General features: G+C 42.5%; 2 protein-coding genes across 2 annotated transcripts; one reads left to right on the forward strand and one right to left on the reverse strand.

Moving 5' to 3' along the window:
* The first annotated feature begins 3,696 nt into the window (after positions 1–3,696).
* On the forward strand, positions 3,697–11,252 carry LOC4346083 (type I inositol polyphosphate 5-phosphatase 13). The gene is made up of 11 exons (XM_015795225.3): positions 3,697–4,722; positions 5,601–5,853; positions 5,943–6,747; positions 7,494–7,618; positions 7,747–7,831; positions 8,139–8,292; positions 8,390–8,427; positions 8,508–8,775; positions 8,923–9,046; positions 9,174–9,534; positions 10,570–11,252. The coding sequence occupies exons 1-11, from the start codon at positions 4,005–4,007 to the stop codon at positions 10,960–10,962; spliced, it is 3,324 nt and encodes a 1,107-aa protein (XP_015650711.1). The 5' UTR covers positions 3,697–4,004; the 3' UTR covers positions 10,963–11,252.
* A 2,420-nt stretch (positions 11,253–13,672) lies between these two features.
* LOC4346084 (cytochrome b561 and DOMON domain-containing protein At4g12980) lies at positions 13,673–16,064 on the reverse strand. The gene is made up of 3 exons (XM_015795613.3): positions 15,382–16,064; positions 14,269–14,523; positions 13,673–14,157 (listed from the first exon to the last, which is right to left on the reverse strand). The coding sequence occupies exons 1-3, from the start codon at positions 15,997–15,999 to the stop codon at positions 13,858–13,860; spliced, it is 1,173 nt and encodes a 390-aa protein (XP_015651099.1). The 5' UTR covers positions 16,000–16,064; the 3' UTR covers positions 13,673–13,857.
* Between the last annotated feature and the right edge of the window lie 315 nt (positions 16,065–16,379).

Raw genomic sequence — 16,379 nt, forward strand, 5'->3', positions numbered from 1 at the left:
AGTAATTAGCACGAGCGATTTTGCGAGATCGGGAGCACACGTAGTACTCCTACGTTGAGTGCACGTAGATATAGTCTTGCACAGTGTTTACACTGCCGTGGTCAACTAATACTGCACCTGCACGCTGCAGCTAAAAACACCTCTCGATTTTTCGCATGCAACGAAAAGGTTTGTGTACACGTGGATCGCTGTGACCAATGAGGCGTCGCCACGTCAGCGGCGCGCGAGATAGGTCAAAGCCGTTGAGAGGTGGGGCCCACGCTGCGCCAGGTGGCCCTGGTGGTTGGGAAACCGCTCCACCTACCTCCGCCCGCCCATCTCGCGATCTCGCCGCCGCCATCGCCTCCTCCTCCGCCGCCGTCGCCGTCCGCCGGCCGCCGGCCGCCGCCGCGCGCGACAGCGACCACCCCGCTGCGTTGCCGTGGCGCATGACATGACACATGAGGCGATGAGTAGCTCTGGCTCACATCTGGTGGTCTAAAAGATTAGGATTACAGTTGGGCTGGTTCCAGAATGCTAGAATTGCTGTAACCCGGCCCTATGATCTGCGTCAATAGGGTAGGTTAGTAGTTGTAAAATCTCTTTTCTCTTTGCTAATATAGGCATTCTTTAGTTTCTAAAATTTTTTTCACAGAACATCACATCGAATCTTTAGACACATGCATAGAGCATTAAATATATATAAAATAAAAAACTAATTACACAGTTTGTATAAAAATCGTGAGACGAATCTTTTGAGCCTAATTAGTCCATGATTAGCCATAAGTACTGCAGTAACCCACATGTACTAATAACGGATTAATTTTGCTCAAAAAATTCGTCTCGCGATTTCCAGATGAGTTATGAAAATAGTTTTTTCATTCGTGTCCGAAAACCCCTTCCAACATCTAATCAAACATCCGATGTAATACCTAAAAATTTTCATTTTCCAAACTAAACAAAGGCCATAGTGATGTTCATCTTTGCTTTTGGCCTACCTAGCTAGCTCAGACAGCTGGTTCAGTAGAGTGTTTGGCTGTCCTAAACTGGATTGAGTTCTTCAGAGTTCGGTCGGGCCGTTCATTCGTTGATAAGCAAACTCAATTAATCTCGTTATCAAATGCGTTGGCTCGATCCCGGCTTGCTGTAAGACTGTTTGTTGCTGCTGAACTTGCTTCTGCTCCAACTGTTCTATCCTCTTTTTTCGGTGTTCTTTTGGCACGGAAAGAATGCAAAAATGGTTGCTTATCCAAACCGAAACGAATCAGCATTCAGTGTCTTGTCAAGCACTAGAAGTAGTGAATTATCATGCTCACCCACTCTGCCTGTCCGACGCGTCTGAATCGACCAAAATAACACGTTTTGGAGCCTCACTAGAACAGACGAAAATTATTCAGACTGACTGACACTTAGTGCACTGTACGAATTAATCATCGCTCAATAATTGGCAGGGGCCATCATCGATCAATCGTGCTTGCAGCATCACCCTCATATCACCGCAACGTCATACTCAGTCTTCACAGGTAGCCAGCTCAAAGGCCAGAAGCTGAACACATCTACTATGGCCTGGTTTAGTTCCTAAATTTTTTTTTCCAAAAACATCACATCGAATCTTTGGATACATACATAAAACTTTAAATATAGATTTTTTTAAAAAAAACTAATTGCAGAGTTGGAGGAGGAATAGCTTGACGAATCTTTTAAGCCTAATTAGTCTATGATTAGTCATAAGTGCTAAAGTAACCCACATATACTAATGATATATTAATTAGGCTCAAAAGATTCGTCTCGCGGTTCCCAGGCGAGATATGAAATTAGTTTTTTCATTCATGTCCGAAAACCCCTTACTACATCCGGTCAAACATCCGATGTGACAAAAAAAAACTTCTAAACAATGTTCTTCACTGACACTGTCAAGAGCGATGAGACATCGAGTGATCTGAAAATTTTGATCACGGCGATGGCGACTGAAGAAGAAGAAAAAGGAAAGCTGACGCCTAGTACGCACTAGTGCGCTCGCAACGACTGGCCACTCACTCGCTCACTGCCTAGTGCTCGATCTGCTCATGATGCAAACGCAAGGACTTGGTACTTACATGGCCATGTGAGACTCTGCTTGCAAAGGAAGCGAGTGATGCTTTTCGAGTGAAGAAATTATTTTGCCTTGCTCTTGGAGGCAACCTTAATTGCGCTTTAATGTTGGTCGGCGCCTGCTGCTTGATTTCCAACCAGGGAAGACTTAGTATGGCGATCAAGATTAGTGGAGACAACATCTTGATCAACCATTTTGTCAAGATTCAGTTCGTTTATTTATCCCGGACTCATGGGCAACCGAAAGCGAGATGACAGAATACAGAGGAAATCAAGGTGAAAGAAGCCTTTTGCTGTAGTGTGAGATGTGCATGGACACGGTCCAAGAACCATGATGTGAGCATCCTGTTTCAGCTGCTCAATTTGGTGGCGGGGGGGGGGGGGGGGGGGGGGGGGGGGGGGTACTGTAGTACTGATCAGTTTTTTAGATTAGACAATGTCAATTTTTCTGGATGGATCAGATTTGGATTTAGGTACTGCTGGATTCAACACATGTCATTGTCTTAAAGTAAATTGAGTTTAAGTATCATGGTTTGACTTGCTTGATCACAGGTGTTGGTGCTGAGAGATACAGACAACTACTTATGCTTATTTATTTGGTAGTCTCCAAAAAACCGTCACATGATTATTAAAAAACTTTCAAATGTAATTGTACTATAATTAGTTGTAACATAATTTATATATAACTTAAATATATATGAGTGCTTAGCGACTTAAAAACAAATGCAAAAAAACTATATTAAAAGAACATCAAGATCAACTTCAAACACAAATTTTAAAATTTAAATTTCAACAACGGCTTATAAACCATAGTGCAAACGATAAGACCCTATATCAAATCAGTACTACCAAATAATACCTCTGTTTTATCACTCAATTTACTTTAAGCATGATTTATATCTTATACATTTACATAAAATTTTAGAATTAGATGAATGTTCAAACATATATTTAAAAGTCAACTGTGTTGTATATTAAAAAACCGAGTGAGTACTCGAGTATACAAGTACTCCTTCCGTCCCATTTCAAGTATAACCATGGTTTTTCACGTCTAACTTTGATCGTCTATCTTATTTGAAATTTTTTTAAAAAATTTAAAAACATAAGTTATGAGTAAAGTACTATTCATATTGTATCAACTCATAGCAACAAAAATACTAAGATCAAAGTTGAGCGTGGAAACCCATGGTTACACCTAAAATGAGGCAGATGTAGTATAATACCATTTGTCACTAACTCGGTTCCAAAATACGGTCTTGTTTAGTTCCCAAAATAAAAACCTTTCACCCATCACATCAAATGTTTGAACACATGCATGGAGTATTAAATGTGGACAAAATAAAAAATCAATTATACGGTTTACGTGTAAATTGCGAGACGAATCTTTTAAGCCTAATTGCGCCATGATTTGACAATATGGTGCTACAGTAAATATATGCTAATTATAGTTTAATTAGGCTTAATAAATTTACAGTTTTCTGGCGAAATCTGTAATTTGTTTTGTTATTAGACTATGTGTTTATGTGATAAATAAATCCAAAATTTTTCATCAACTAAACAAGGCCTACATTGACCTGTCACAGAATCTTCAGAGAAGGAAAAACAAAAATCGCAGCAAAATCGGCCTCCATTTGGAAAGGGAAACCCCGTTGCTTTCAGAGCAGCAACCAAAAAACCAGCCGGCCTGAGCTCAGCTGCCATTTCCGACATCGCGGCGGGCGAGGAGCAGCAGCTGTGCGGTTCACACTGCCTCCGTGGTCCCGGTCCACGACGCATCCACCCATTTAAACCCCACCTCCCCTCTCCTCCGCCTCTCGCCATCGCCATCGACGACGACGACGACGAGCTCGCCTCCCCTTCCCTTCCCTCCACGGCGCGCCGCCTCCGCGACAGGTCACCCTCTTCCCTTCCATCCAAACGAGCTCGGATTTAGGATGGACTCGGACGACGAGGCGGCGGCTGCGGCCATGGCGGCGCGGGCGCGGGAGACGCTGAGGAAGAGCGCGTCGTCGTCGTCGTCGTCGCCGTACGCGCGTAGCACCGACGACGGCCCCGTCGCCTCCGCCTCGTGCGACGCGCGCCTCGAGCGCTGCTGCCGCGAGGTTGGCGCCGCGGTGGCGGTGGTGGAGGAGCCGGAGCGGGTTGTTTCGGGGGGCGGGGCGTTGCCGGAGTTTGTTGGTGAGGGAGGGGGCGAGGGGATCTACCGGGTGCCGCTGCGCGCCGCGATGCACCCGGGCCGCCCGCCGCCGCTCGAGGTGCGGCCCCACCCGCTGCGGGAGACGCAGGTGGGGTCCTTCCTGCGGGCGCTGGCGTGCGAGCCGCGGCGCCGGCAGCTCTGGGCGGGCTCCGAGTCCGGGGTCCGCGTGTGGGGGCTCGACGACGTGTTCGCCGCCGCCGGGTGCGGGGCGCGCCGCGGCGACGAGGAGAGCGCGCCCTTCAGGGAGTCCGTGCCCGTGCCGCCCGTGCTCTGCGTCGAGGCGGACGCCTCGAACGCGCTGGTGTGGACGGGCCACAAGGATGGGAGGATCATGTCGTGGCGAATGGACCTCGCCGCCGGCAGCGACGACGATGACGCGCCGTTGTTCAGGGAGGCCCTGACGTGGCAGGCACACAGCCGCACGCCAGTGCTCTCCATGGTCATCACGTCTTATGGTGAGAAGCTTGATTACTTACTTTGATCATCTCAATCAATTCTATTTTTCATTGAGCAAATTACGCAAGGGATGGATAAAAATTGGCTCCGTGCATAGTGAGGCAATAGCATTATTGGGTAAAAGAGCACGAAGAATGATTTTAGCTGATGAAATGTTTCATTTTAGCTGATTTTAAGCGTCTGAAAATAACAGGGCTTTAGCAACAACTTTAGTCTATTACAAATAAATTAGGAAAAACACTTTTGGGGGGTGGGGTCCAGTAATATTGACATCTTGCAAATGGAAAATCTGAAAGTTGAACTAGTTTTTTTTTTTCTGTTCTGTATGACATGACATCCATATATGGGAGTATTAGTGTTAGAAGTTTTCTCAAATGGTAGGCTTCCGTTATCTTTTTTAGATGCGTTTGCATGGATGTAATCACTTGGGCGCGTTTTTCTCTTTGCATAAATGTGGAGAAGTTTGGGAAGGTAAAAGTAACCTAAAAAACATCCACAAACAATAGGATTAGCCTACGAAATGAACACTCATACCATAGAGAACTTTATCGAATAATACAAATAAATCCTTGTTATTCTTGAAATATTAAGAAACTGTCTGTTAATAATTGAAGTCTTAAAGTTCACTTGTGTTTTAGTTGTCTACTATGTGAAAAGCCTACTTGGAAGATGCTTTATTGTTGTTCCTTTTGAAACTTAATTTTCAGCTTTATTTGTTGCATTGGATCGCTGTCAATGGCTGAATCATTCATTCGTAGTTATATGACATTAAGGCATCTCTTCTGCTCCATACAAGATTTAAACTTCACAATGTCCACTAAAAGAGGTAGAACGTTTTGCAAAAATGATTTATTTCATTTCAATATCTTGGAAACAGGTGAAATATGGTCAGGATCCGAAGGGGGTGTTATAAAGGCATGGCCCTGGGACGTCATTGCTAAGTCCCTCTCACTAATGCCAGAAGAAAAACATGTGGCTGCTTTACGGATTGAAAGGTCATATATTGACCTTAGGAACAATGCAGCAGCTGGCAACATATCTTCGTTCCCCGCTGCTGATGTGAAACACATGCTTGCTGACCATTCCCGGGCAAAAGTTTGGTGTTTAACTAGCATGGCATTTGCTGTTTGGTATGCTTTCATAAATAAATTGCATTATCCTTGAGTTCATCGGCCCATTGAAAAGTTAGGAACTATTTTTTCTGATATTTTTCCTGTAGGGATGCTCGGACCAGGGAACTGCTAAAAGTGTTTGGCATGGACGGCCAAATTGAGTCAGCTCGGTTAGAGGCACCTGTGATGCCAGAGCAATTTATAGAGGAAGAAATCAAAGCAAAACCCGTGAAGAAGGATAAACCACAAAGCTCTTTCAATTTTTTCCAGAAATCAAGGAATGCCCTGATGGGAGCAGCTGGTGCAGTACGCAGAGTTGCTACAAAAGGGACATTTGTTGAAGATAATCGCCGAACAGAAGCAGTGGTTCAGGCAATGAATGGAACGGTTTGGTCAGGTTGCACAGATGGTTTGATCATTATGTGGGATGGAAATGGGAACCGACTGCAAGAATTCCAGCATCATTGTTCTTCTGTTCAGTGCATGAAGGCACTTGGAGAAAGGGTGTGGGTGGGCTATGCCAGTGGCATTATTCAAGTCATGGATGTGGAAGGTAACCTTCTGGCAGAATGGACTGGGCATAGCTGTCCGGTCATACAGATGGCGATTGGTGGTTCTTATGTCTTTACTCTTGCTCATCATGGTGGAATTAGAGGATGGCCTCTAGCTTCCCCTGGCCCTCTGGATGATATTCTGCGAACTGAATTGTCAAACAGGGAGTTGTCGTATAGAAGGCTAGTGAACATTAAAATGCTTGTTGGGACTTGGAATGTTGGCCAGGAGAAAGCATCTTATGAATCACTCATGTCATGGTTGGGTCGTGCATTTTTTGATGTTGACTTGGTGGTGGTTGGTCTACAAGAGGTCGAGATGGGTGCTGGTGTTCTTGCCATGGCTGCAGCCAAAGAAAGTGTAAGATATGAAATACTCAACCCTACCTTTGATTTCGTTGTTTCATTGTTTTCTTGCTCGGTTCAATCAAGGAAAAAGAAACTATTATTGAGATAGGAAAATAGGTTACTAGTGAGCACAATAAGATTATTTCTGCATTACAGCTTAATTTGTATTATTTCTGATAATATGACTGTATCTGCGCTACTGTCTTTTGAAAAACACAAGTGGTGTGCTTGTCTTTCTGATAAAATGGTTGTACTATGTTACATTTTAATTTTTATCCTTCTTATCTCTATCTGGAGCTCATATGATTCTAATTTAGCTGCTTGAAACAAATACTGCATATACCTAAGCATAAGGGTTCATTCTAGAGCTCTAGGTGCAGATTACCTTTTTACAGTTTTTTTTTTGTGAGAAGGCACAGGAGAACTGTGTATATTTCTGTTAGTATAAAAATGATGAACACTGAAACTGAAGTTAAGAGTTGTCTTTTACAGTTATTGCAGCTGTATGTTTGGGAAGTCAATGCATTTGCTTTCATGCTAGTTTGTTTGCTGTGGTGTTTTATTGGTATAATAAAGCTACCACTGAGAACTGGAAGGAAAATTTAATTTAATTTCCTATCTGGTCATCATCTCCCCCTTCTTCCTGTTTCTGTCTGATTTTCATATCTAGACTGCACTGGGCTATTTCCTGTACTGGTATCATGCCTGCTATGTGAGTTTTGAGCATTTTATTCAACATTTCTTGCTTTATGGCCTTAGGTAGGGCTTGAGGGTAGTGCCAATGGTCAGTGGTGGATAGACAATATTGGCAGGACCCTTGATGAGGGGATATCCTTCCACCGAGTTGGTTCAAGGCAGCTGGCTGGATTACTTATTGCTGCATGGTACTGGTTTATCTTAAAACCATTTCTTAGTGAAACATTTTTCTGTTATTATATAATTATCATTTTTTTTGCACTTTTGTACTTTTCTCATACGATATGTATGGCATGTACATCATGATAATTTCAAGGGCAAGGAAGGACCTTAAGCCACATGTTGGTGATGTTGATGCTGCTGCAGTACCATGTGGCTTTGGGCGTGCTATTGGCAACAAGGTACATGATTGTCAAAATGTTTATTAACTGTTTGTTCTTGAGCGTATCATATGTGCACTATACCAACTGGGAATTTCGTTCACGCAAAGAACATTATACTGCTGTGATAAATAATCATGGGATACTCAAAATATGTTTTTCTTCACATACTTCATCCAACTAGAAACAATTTGTGAGCGTGCAATGGTTAGAGGTGAAAGTGTGCAGCTGCAGTTTTCAGAGGAAAATTATTTTAATAGTTAGCAATATATTGCTCTATTCTTTTTCCTATTTTGCATTGAATAATGATATCTCATTCTTCTTGCAGGGTGGTGTAGGGTTAAGAATTAGAGTCTATGATCGCAGGATATGTTTTGTGAACAATCATTTTGCTGCACATCTAGAAAATGTTAGCCGTCGTAATGCTGATTTTGATCATATCTATCGAACGATGACTTTTAACAAACCTCATGGATCTGCAGGTACTTCATTCTCAACTTTCATCTTATAAGTATATTTAAATACTAGTTTGTTGTAAATGAATTCTATAACATCTTTTTTTTTTGGTTTCCTCTACAGCTTCTGCTACATCTGTTCAATTGCATAAAACCGTGAATGTATGTAATCGCTGAACTGCATTGCAGATTTTTCCGTGGAAATAAAGAATACTTATTTATAGCTATTGTCATAATGGCAGGCCAATGGAAATCAGGTCGATGAAGATATACCTGAGATGGCAGAAGCTGATATGGTTGTCTTTCTTGGTGATTTCAACTACCGACTTTACGGTATCACCTATGATGAAGCAAGGGACATGGTCTCTCAAAGGAGCTTTGACTGGCTTAAAGAAAGGGATCAACTTCAAGCAGAAATGAGGGCAGGAAAGGTTTTCCAAGGAATGCGTGAAGGTTTGATCAGATTTCCTCCGACTTACAAATTCCAAAGACACCTACCAGGTCTTGCAGGTATGGCCTGTTTTTACTTTTGATGCTAGCGGCACCTCCTTAATTAAATAGTTCCAGTTCTGTCACAAGATTCAAATGTTCTTTTATGTGCTGATTAAATTGACGCAACTGCTTTGGAGCTAATTTTTCCACACCAAAAATAATTAGGATATGACTCGGGTGAGAAGAAGAGAATACCTGCTTGGTGCGACAGAATACTGTATCGAGATAGCCGTGATGTATTAACAGCAGAGTGCTCATTAGAATGCCCTGTTGTTGCTAAAATTACATCGTAAGATTCTACAACTTACCAGTTACCACTCGTTTTGAGAAGGAGAATCTAAGACACACATGTTGTTTTGTCTTGATCATAATCACTCCCTCATACATAATTTGATGTTTTATTGCTCTTCTGGTAGGTATGAAGCTTGCATGGGTGTCACAGATAGTGATCATAAACCAGTGAGGTGTGCATTTAGTGTTGATATTGCAAGAGTGGATGAGTTTACAAGAAGACAGGAATATGGAAAAATACTCCAATCTGACAAAAGATTACACAGTTTGCTTCGAGAGTCCCATTTTGTTCCAGACACTATAATCAGCACAAACAATATAATTTTGGAAAACCAAGAACATGTTGTCCTCCGGATAACAAATGATTGTCAAAGAAACAAGGCTGCTTTTGAAATCCTGTGTGAAAGCCAGTCAATCAGCAAGCAGGATGGAACTAAATCCGAGTTTCCTCCAAGGGCATCCTTTGGGTTGCCGCTTTGGCTTGAGGTATGCATTAATATGTTTATTTGTTTATTCCTGCATTCATTTTTTTCTTTTGTTTAGTCTTAAAACCCATTGTGTTTTTCCCTTATTAAGAAAAAAGAAAACCCATAGTGTTACACTCTCAGTTGAGTGTTCTATTTCTATCTGTAGTGTTGACCATTCTTTTGCTTGTATATAGAAAGCCTGTTAAGTTCAAAACCATAGAAAGTCTGTCCATTATGTATTCAGTTTGCAAGACCTAAAATAAAATTTAGCTCATAAATATAGAAGATATCTTGTCATTCTAGAATATGAATTTTGGACAACCATGGAACCTATATACTCCCCTCACATAATGTAAAAGAGAAGGGATGGAGTATTTTACTTCTATGACATGCACTTTCTGTATCAGCTGCACTCCAACCTCTTTGTGAGAACTATATCAGACTTTCTTTTAATTATGAGAAAGCAAACTGAAGGAAAAAAATTGCAAAAGCAAATGAGATGAAACACAATTTCGATCACCTTGTACCTAGACAGTCATGGAGGTGGGCTCAGGTTTGGTTGCATGTATTGTCTTCTAGTGGTCATTTAGGATACTCTTTGTGGACATATATTTGGTCAAAATCATACCAAACTTTGCATGAGTTGATAGACAACATCATATGATCATATCTGTCAGTGCTCAGTTCATAAATGTGTTTCAGCCAAAAATCCTAATGCCTCATTTGCATGAACCCAAATCCTGGCCTATCCACATCTATGGGCTAGGATTTTAGCTCAAATTCCCAACCCATCCCATACACGTGGATGGGCTGCCATTTAACCCATCCATATAAGCCTAAACTGGATATGGATCTCAGTGGAGTTGCTGACTGACCAGTTTGTCATGACAGTCAACAGACAAGAACAGCTGCTACCACTAACCATTCATAACAAGCCTTTTGACTTGAGTGTTATACTAGTTTATTATATTTTTCAGTGCTTTGCATGTTCCATTTTGCTTTTCACAGTACCAATATTTGGTAATTTAATCATTCATCGTGCTATGTTTTACAGGTTGAACCATCAGTTGGTCTCATTGAACCTGGGCAAACAATGGAAGTTACCGTGCACCATGAAGACTATTACACCCAAGAAGTATTTGTCAATGGAGTACTGCAGAACTGTTGGTGCGAAGTCACCAGAGATAAGGAGGCCGTTCTTTTGGTCAATGTAACAGGTAGCACCTCAACTGAAACCATTACACACAGGATCAATGTCAGGCATTGCTGCTCAACGATTTCTGCATCCCCGCCCATCAATCCACCGTCTATCACAACCCCATCCGTTGATGTTCTATCGGGTGAAGCATCTACAAGAAGTTCAAAGAAGAATCCGTTGAATTATTTGCAACGTTCTGACTTTAAGCCATTCGGCAGCTCAGAGGTGCATGATTTGTGCCCCTTGTGAAACATGTAAAAATGAGTGTGTCTGTGTGTTTTTGTCTGTTTGGTGTAGCAGTTCTGTATAGGAGTTGAGTCTTACGTTACTTACCAAAGGGAGAATTAAGGTGTCCCACTGTTAATTCTGTAGATATTCACCACTGACTTCTCACCATTCGTTGAGTAACATCAGAAAGGAAATGTGTGCATAGTTACAAGATATCTCATGTAGTTTTTTTTTTTCCTCTTCTTTTTATAGAGGACACATGGTGATACAAAATATTCTTTACAGGTTGAATACAAAGAAAGTTACTTCGAGTCTTTTCCTTTCAGAAGTTGTTGTGAGTTGTGACCGATCAACACTATAATTTTACTTCAATGAATTATTGCGAATCTTCTTTTACTTTGTTTTACAGCAAATGGTACATGCAATTTGTGTGGGCTATGTCCTTTGTTAACAAGATTCCAATCTGTCTGAAAGCATCCAAACAGGCACATATCTTCCCCTTTTTTTTTTCTTCCAGAAACTAATATTCAGGCAGTTCAACAAATACCAGCTTTGCAGGATTGCTGGGAACTTGATAGCACCATCCAAGCTGTCTGCTGTTGAGAATAAGATGTTTGGAGTTAGTTGATGCTTTGCTCCTACTGCACACATTGCACTGTTCTACTATAGCTCAACAAGAATTGCTTCCTTCCATAAAGCAGCAAAAGCTTTTCTAATCCATGAGTCGCTTTTGATGCTTGCTAGTCACTTCTGAACATTTTTTCAGGCCTAATACAGCTCAACTCTCCTTCTGACCTGCAACTTGTTCCAGAGATGGATGCAGTTCTACCTACTCAACTGAAGGAGACCACCCAAAAAGTTCTGGTTGAGCTAAGATGGAAGTTTGAGCCAAGCTCAAGCAAAACTGACTTTGCATGAACCCTACTGAGTGATGATGGGTCATACTCAACACAACCAAACTGTTTGGTAGCTTTGACAATCTGATGGAATTCTGGTTTGAACATGACTAACGATTAGAAAATTGAAAAGGGTTTGAGTTGAGAGCTACATGACGTTTAGATTCAGAGATGACAAAAATCAATGAGTTAGGCTAGGTCAAATCATATGGACTGCATTGTCAATTCGTCATCTAAGTTCAGTGATGCAGAGATTTGGTCATAATTTGGTTTTCTACCTGATTTTGCTGCAGCTTAATACTAATAGTTCAGAAAATGCAGGAGTAGTTGAGTTTGGCCAAGTTCACTTAGAAGGTGTGTCACTCACAAATGATCAGGCATTTATGTTGTGGATCCACTACTGCTGGAAACCCTTTTGGACAGTTTTGGTGAAGTCGTCTACTATAATTAATTTTTTGAGTTGGTAGGTGTTTACCAGTGAGTTCAGAGACCATCTGGAAAGTGAGGATTCTGGAACAATGTCTGCACGTCTTGAGCACTACTAATAATCTACTTATCTCTTACTTGTAGAGAGTCAATGATTCATCATCTTTATATCTAACTTGTAGTAGTTGTGGAGTCAATGATTCAACATCTTTACACTTAAATAAACGAGGTGCATCAGAGTTCGCCAAATGTTGCAGTCAAAAATGCATTTTTTTTAACACCTGATAATAGCAGATTAGCATCATTGCAACAAGGGTTTAACGTTTGGTTTAGTTGATTAGTGCCAGATAGCATGATCACTCGAACACTCGCAGGGGATTCACATGACATGAGGTTGTTTGCTGGCGATCTGTGCAATCAGCTAGCTAGGGGCATCTCTGATGTCACAGATCTCGCCAAGGTCGTTGCTTTCTGAACTTTTTCCCTGGTTTGCCACAACATCTAGCATCTTTTTTCTCCTATTTGCAAGCAAGAAAGTTGTGAACTGACCTGCACTAAATCACGCGCCACAAACCCTTTTTCTGCTCAGGACTCCTAGCTGAGTCTGATTGAACCACACACTCCACTCTAACTACTACTCCCTTCCTCTGGTTTTAATAGATAACGTTGTAGACTTTTGGCGTTTGATCATCCGTCTTATAAAAAAAAGTAATTATCATTTGTTTTGTTGTGATTTGGTTTATCATAAAAGGTACTTTAAGCATTACTTAATTTTTTACATTTTGTAAACTAAAATTTGAATAAAATGATTAGTGAAACATATGTTTAAAAGTGAACGCGCCGTCTATATAAAAAAAACGGAGGGTGTACTATTCTTTCAATGGAGTCACTCTAATGCATGGACCAGTTGGCACAAAATCTTGAATAAAGTTGTCTGCATGGAAAGCAGACAAATTGCTATTACATCAAACTTAAAACTGCCATGATATGTCAATTATTCAGTTGTTTGCATGTTCACAGTTATTTTAGATGGATTCTATTTGCATGTTTTGGACACATGCCACTCTTCTGAATGAAGCTAATAATTGAAGAAACAATAGCCAAACATTTTGTTTCCTTGCTACTGAAACAAAGTGAAATCTGACATCACCACACTCCCTTCAGTTTCTTGAACAACACAAAAACATAGCAGCAAATGGAGTATTCAGTACCCTTTCCTTTCTGCTAGGCTGCTACGAGCATCAAACTTTCTAGAGAGATCATGCTTCCACTAGCAAGCATTTTCTTGCATCTTTCTTCTCCAATTCACCAACCACTTGGGACACCTTTGCCCAACTTTTCCAAAAGGAACATTTGTAATGGCACCAAAATCATACAAAGTGGATGTTCAACTCAGCAATTCACAAACAGAACAAAAAATCAAACAAGCTGTACTGGCATCTCTCATCTCCAGTATAGTGTGCAGTATACAAATATCATACAAAAGAAGAGATACCAAGATCACAAGGCCTAATCCTATAAGCATAAACATAACTGAATATAGCCTCCTGAATATATAAGTAGGGATCACAAGTCCCTCCTGCCTCTACAAGAATTACATAGAGAGTGGCAAGTGACCGTTTGAAGCGCCGTTATAGGACTTGTTCTCCTCCTTCCTCCTCTTCAAGACGATGCTCCATGTAACAGCTTCCAGGATCACGGCAATGCCACCCAGGATGCTGATCGTGATGATGTAGCCCGTCTTCCACTTCTGCTCCACGTTCAAGATGGACATCCCTTTGAAGATGTTGACGATGCCGAGTATGATGATGGTGTAACCGACCGAGTGGTGGTAGGCGTTCCAGTAGATACGGTATTTGTGATCCTTCTTGGGCCTCAGGAAAAGCGCAAAGATCTTCAAGAAAGAGTGCACATAGAACAATCAGTATGATCGTACAATTGCACAAAATGGGCTTGAAATATTGGCAGATAAAGAGGTCATAACAATGTGTGCAATAGAACATACCTGTAGGGTACCAAGCGCAAATACTGTGATCCCGATGTTTCTGTGAAGCGAATAGGTGATTCCCTTAGACAGGTTACCTAGATGAATGCCAGTGGCCCAGCCAGAAACTCCCACACCATAACCAATCAGCTGGCAAGCTACATGAAGGTAGAACCACGCGGGATCGGCGGATTTGAATGTCTTGAGATATCTAGCAAATATGGCTCCCATGGGAAGTAGAAGACCCCAGCTAACAGCATTCAGGATTCCATGGGTCTGCACATATAAAATTAGAAAAAAGTTTGAACCAATTAGTAATACATCATAATATCATTATCAATATGGTCAAGCAATTTGTGAATGTGAATCAACAGAAGAAGAAAAAGCTTGTTTGGTTTGCAACCAAAGATCGATCCCTTCACTAGAACATCAATAACACCACGGCTCCCTACTCTCTACTGAATTTGCATTGTGTGAAATGAGCATTTCGATGTAGCCATCAACAGGAAAGACAAATCGTGCTGAAGTCCACCAAAGCAGGAAGAAACCAATACAGGCAAGAAAATTGCAATCTGAAAGCATAGAAATTTGAGTGTGTAGTACGGAAGCAAAGAAGGCATTTTGTCACACATAATCAGTCAGCAAACGTCATCTTATTCCTACAGATTTTAACACAGTTGAAATCATCTCAAACCAACCAGGATATAACAGTCGAACATATGTATAAACATTTGAGCATTTCACATGGCAACAGAAGCAGGAAAGATTATTTTAACCAAAGATTGACTCTTAAGCATTAAAAAATGTGTTGTTTTTTTCTTTCTTTTCAACGCTCTACCACCTCATAAGCATATACTTCAAATTAAATTGACTCATACCAGTACCGCTTCAGACTTCAGTAACCACTACTGTTGCTAATTCATAAAGCAATAAAAGAAAACAACAATATGAGAGCTTTTGCTAAAAAAAAAAATCCCCAGGATTTTAGCTTTTGGAGTTAAGTTCCCTGGTGGAATTCGAGCTGAAATCGCCCCCCTTTTCTAACTACAATTTGATTTGTGCACTCAAATTTGATTAGGAATTCAAGAAAGGCAAACAAAATGATACTAGAAATCAAGATTGAAGAGTGCTCACATTCTTCTTCCTGAGGTTGCTGCCGCCGCCGCCGGAAGAGGTGGCTGCCCCGGTGAGGAGGTTGAGCTTCCCCATGGCGGCCTTGTTGTCGCTGCTCATGGCGTGCGGCACCATGGACCCGCTGGAGACCGGCCCGACCTGCCAGACCTGGTTCACCTCGGCGGTGCCGTTCTGCAGCGCCAGCTTCCCGAAGACGCTGACGCGGCCGTCGGCGGCGACCTCCGCGGCGAGGTCGGTCGCCGGGTACTTGAGCTTCCCCGGCGCGGAGAGCGAGTACCCCTCGATGTCGAACGTCTGGACCTCGTACCCGCCTCCTCCCCCCTTGGGCAGCGCGACGAGCGCCTGCGTGCCGGCCATCCCGCCGCCGGTCGGGTTGAGCCCCCACGCCACCCACCCGCCGGGCGACGGCGGCGCGGCGACGAACGCCACGGACAGCGACGCCGACGCCGCGGCGTCGTAGGTCCAGTGCACGGACGCGCCCAGGTGGGGCAGGTCGCTGCACGCCGCGTACACGCGGTTGCTGCTGAACCTCTCCGCCGCGCACCCCCCTCCTGCCGCCCTCGCCGGCGCCACCGCCGCCAGAAGCAGCGACGCCAAGAAGACACCGAGCACGGACATGGCTGGTTTCTTGGTGGCTCCAAGAAAAGTAAACTAGAGAGAGAGAGAGGAGAGAGAGGCGAGGTGGGAGGAGAGGAGGAGGTGGCGAGGTTAAGAAGGCGGAGGTGAGGGGGGACACGTGGGGACGTGTGATTGGGCGGCCATTGACGCGGTCGGAGGTTGGATTTGAGGAAGGTTTTTTGCACGTTGCCCTTTTTCGCGTCCACGTTCACCGGTTCGGTTTTTGGGTTTTTTACCTGCCGTTTTAATGTATGCTCGCTAATCTTTCAGTACTTACCGTTTCCATGATAACGTATCTCTTGATTCCTTTACTCGCTATAATTGTCGGTTTCTCTTGCAGTGTTAAAGTTAGGTTTGTTTGATTTGGATTATCGTCGTAA

Source organism: Oryza sativa, chromosome 8 (assembly GCF_034140825.1).
Source record: "Oryza sativa Japonica Group chromosome 8, ASM3414082v1".
NCBI lineage: Eukaryota > Viridiplantae > Streptophyta > Magnoliopsida > Poales > Poaceae > Oryza > Oryza sativa.

What these genes read in the sequence shown, in the direction of transcription:
- LOC4346083 (XM_015795225.3), top strand. Translation starts at nt 4,005, where the DNA reads ATGGACTCGGACGACGAGGCGGCGGCTGCGGCCATGGCGGCGCGGGCG. An exon ending in CATGGTCATCACGTCTTATG is followed by an intron (nt 4,723 to 5,600) that starts GTGAGAAGCTTG and finishes TCTTGGAAACAG; the next exon opens with GTGAAATATGGTCAGGATCC. An exon ending in AGCATGGCATTTGCTGTTTG is followed by an intron (nt 5,854 to 5,942) that starts GTATGCTTTCAT and finishes TTTTTCCTGTAG; the next exon opens with GGATGCTCGGACCAGGGAAC.
- LOC4346084 (XM_015795613.3), bottom strand. Translation starts at nt 15,999, where the DNA reads ATGTCCGTGCTCGGTGTCTTCTTGGCGTCGCTGCTTCTGGCGGCGGTG. An exon ending in GCAACCTCAGGAAGAAGAAT is followed by an intron (nt 14,524 to 15,381) that starts GTGAGCACTCTT and finishes TTATATGTGCAG; the next exon opens with ACCCATGGAATCCTGAATGC. An exon ending in TTGCGCTTGGTACCCTACAG is followed by an intron (nt 14,158 to 14,268) that starts GTATGTTCTATT and finishes TCTTTCTTGAAG; the next exon opens with ATCTTTGCGCTTTTCCTGAG.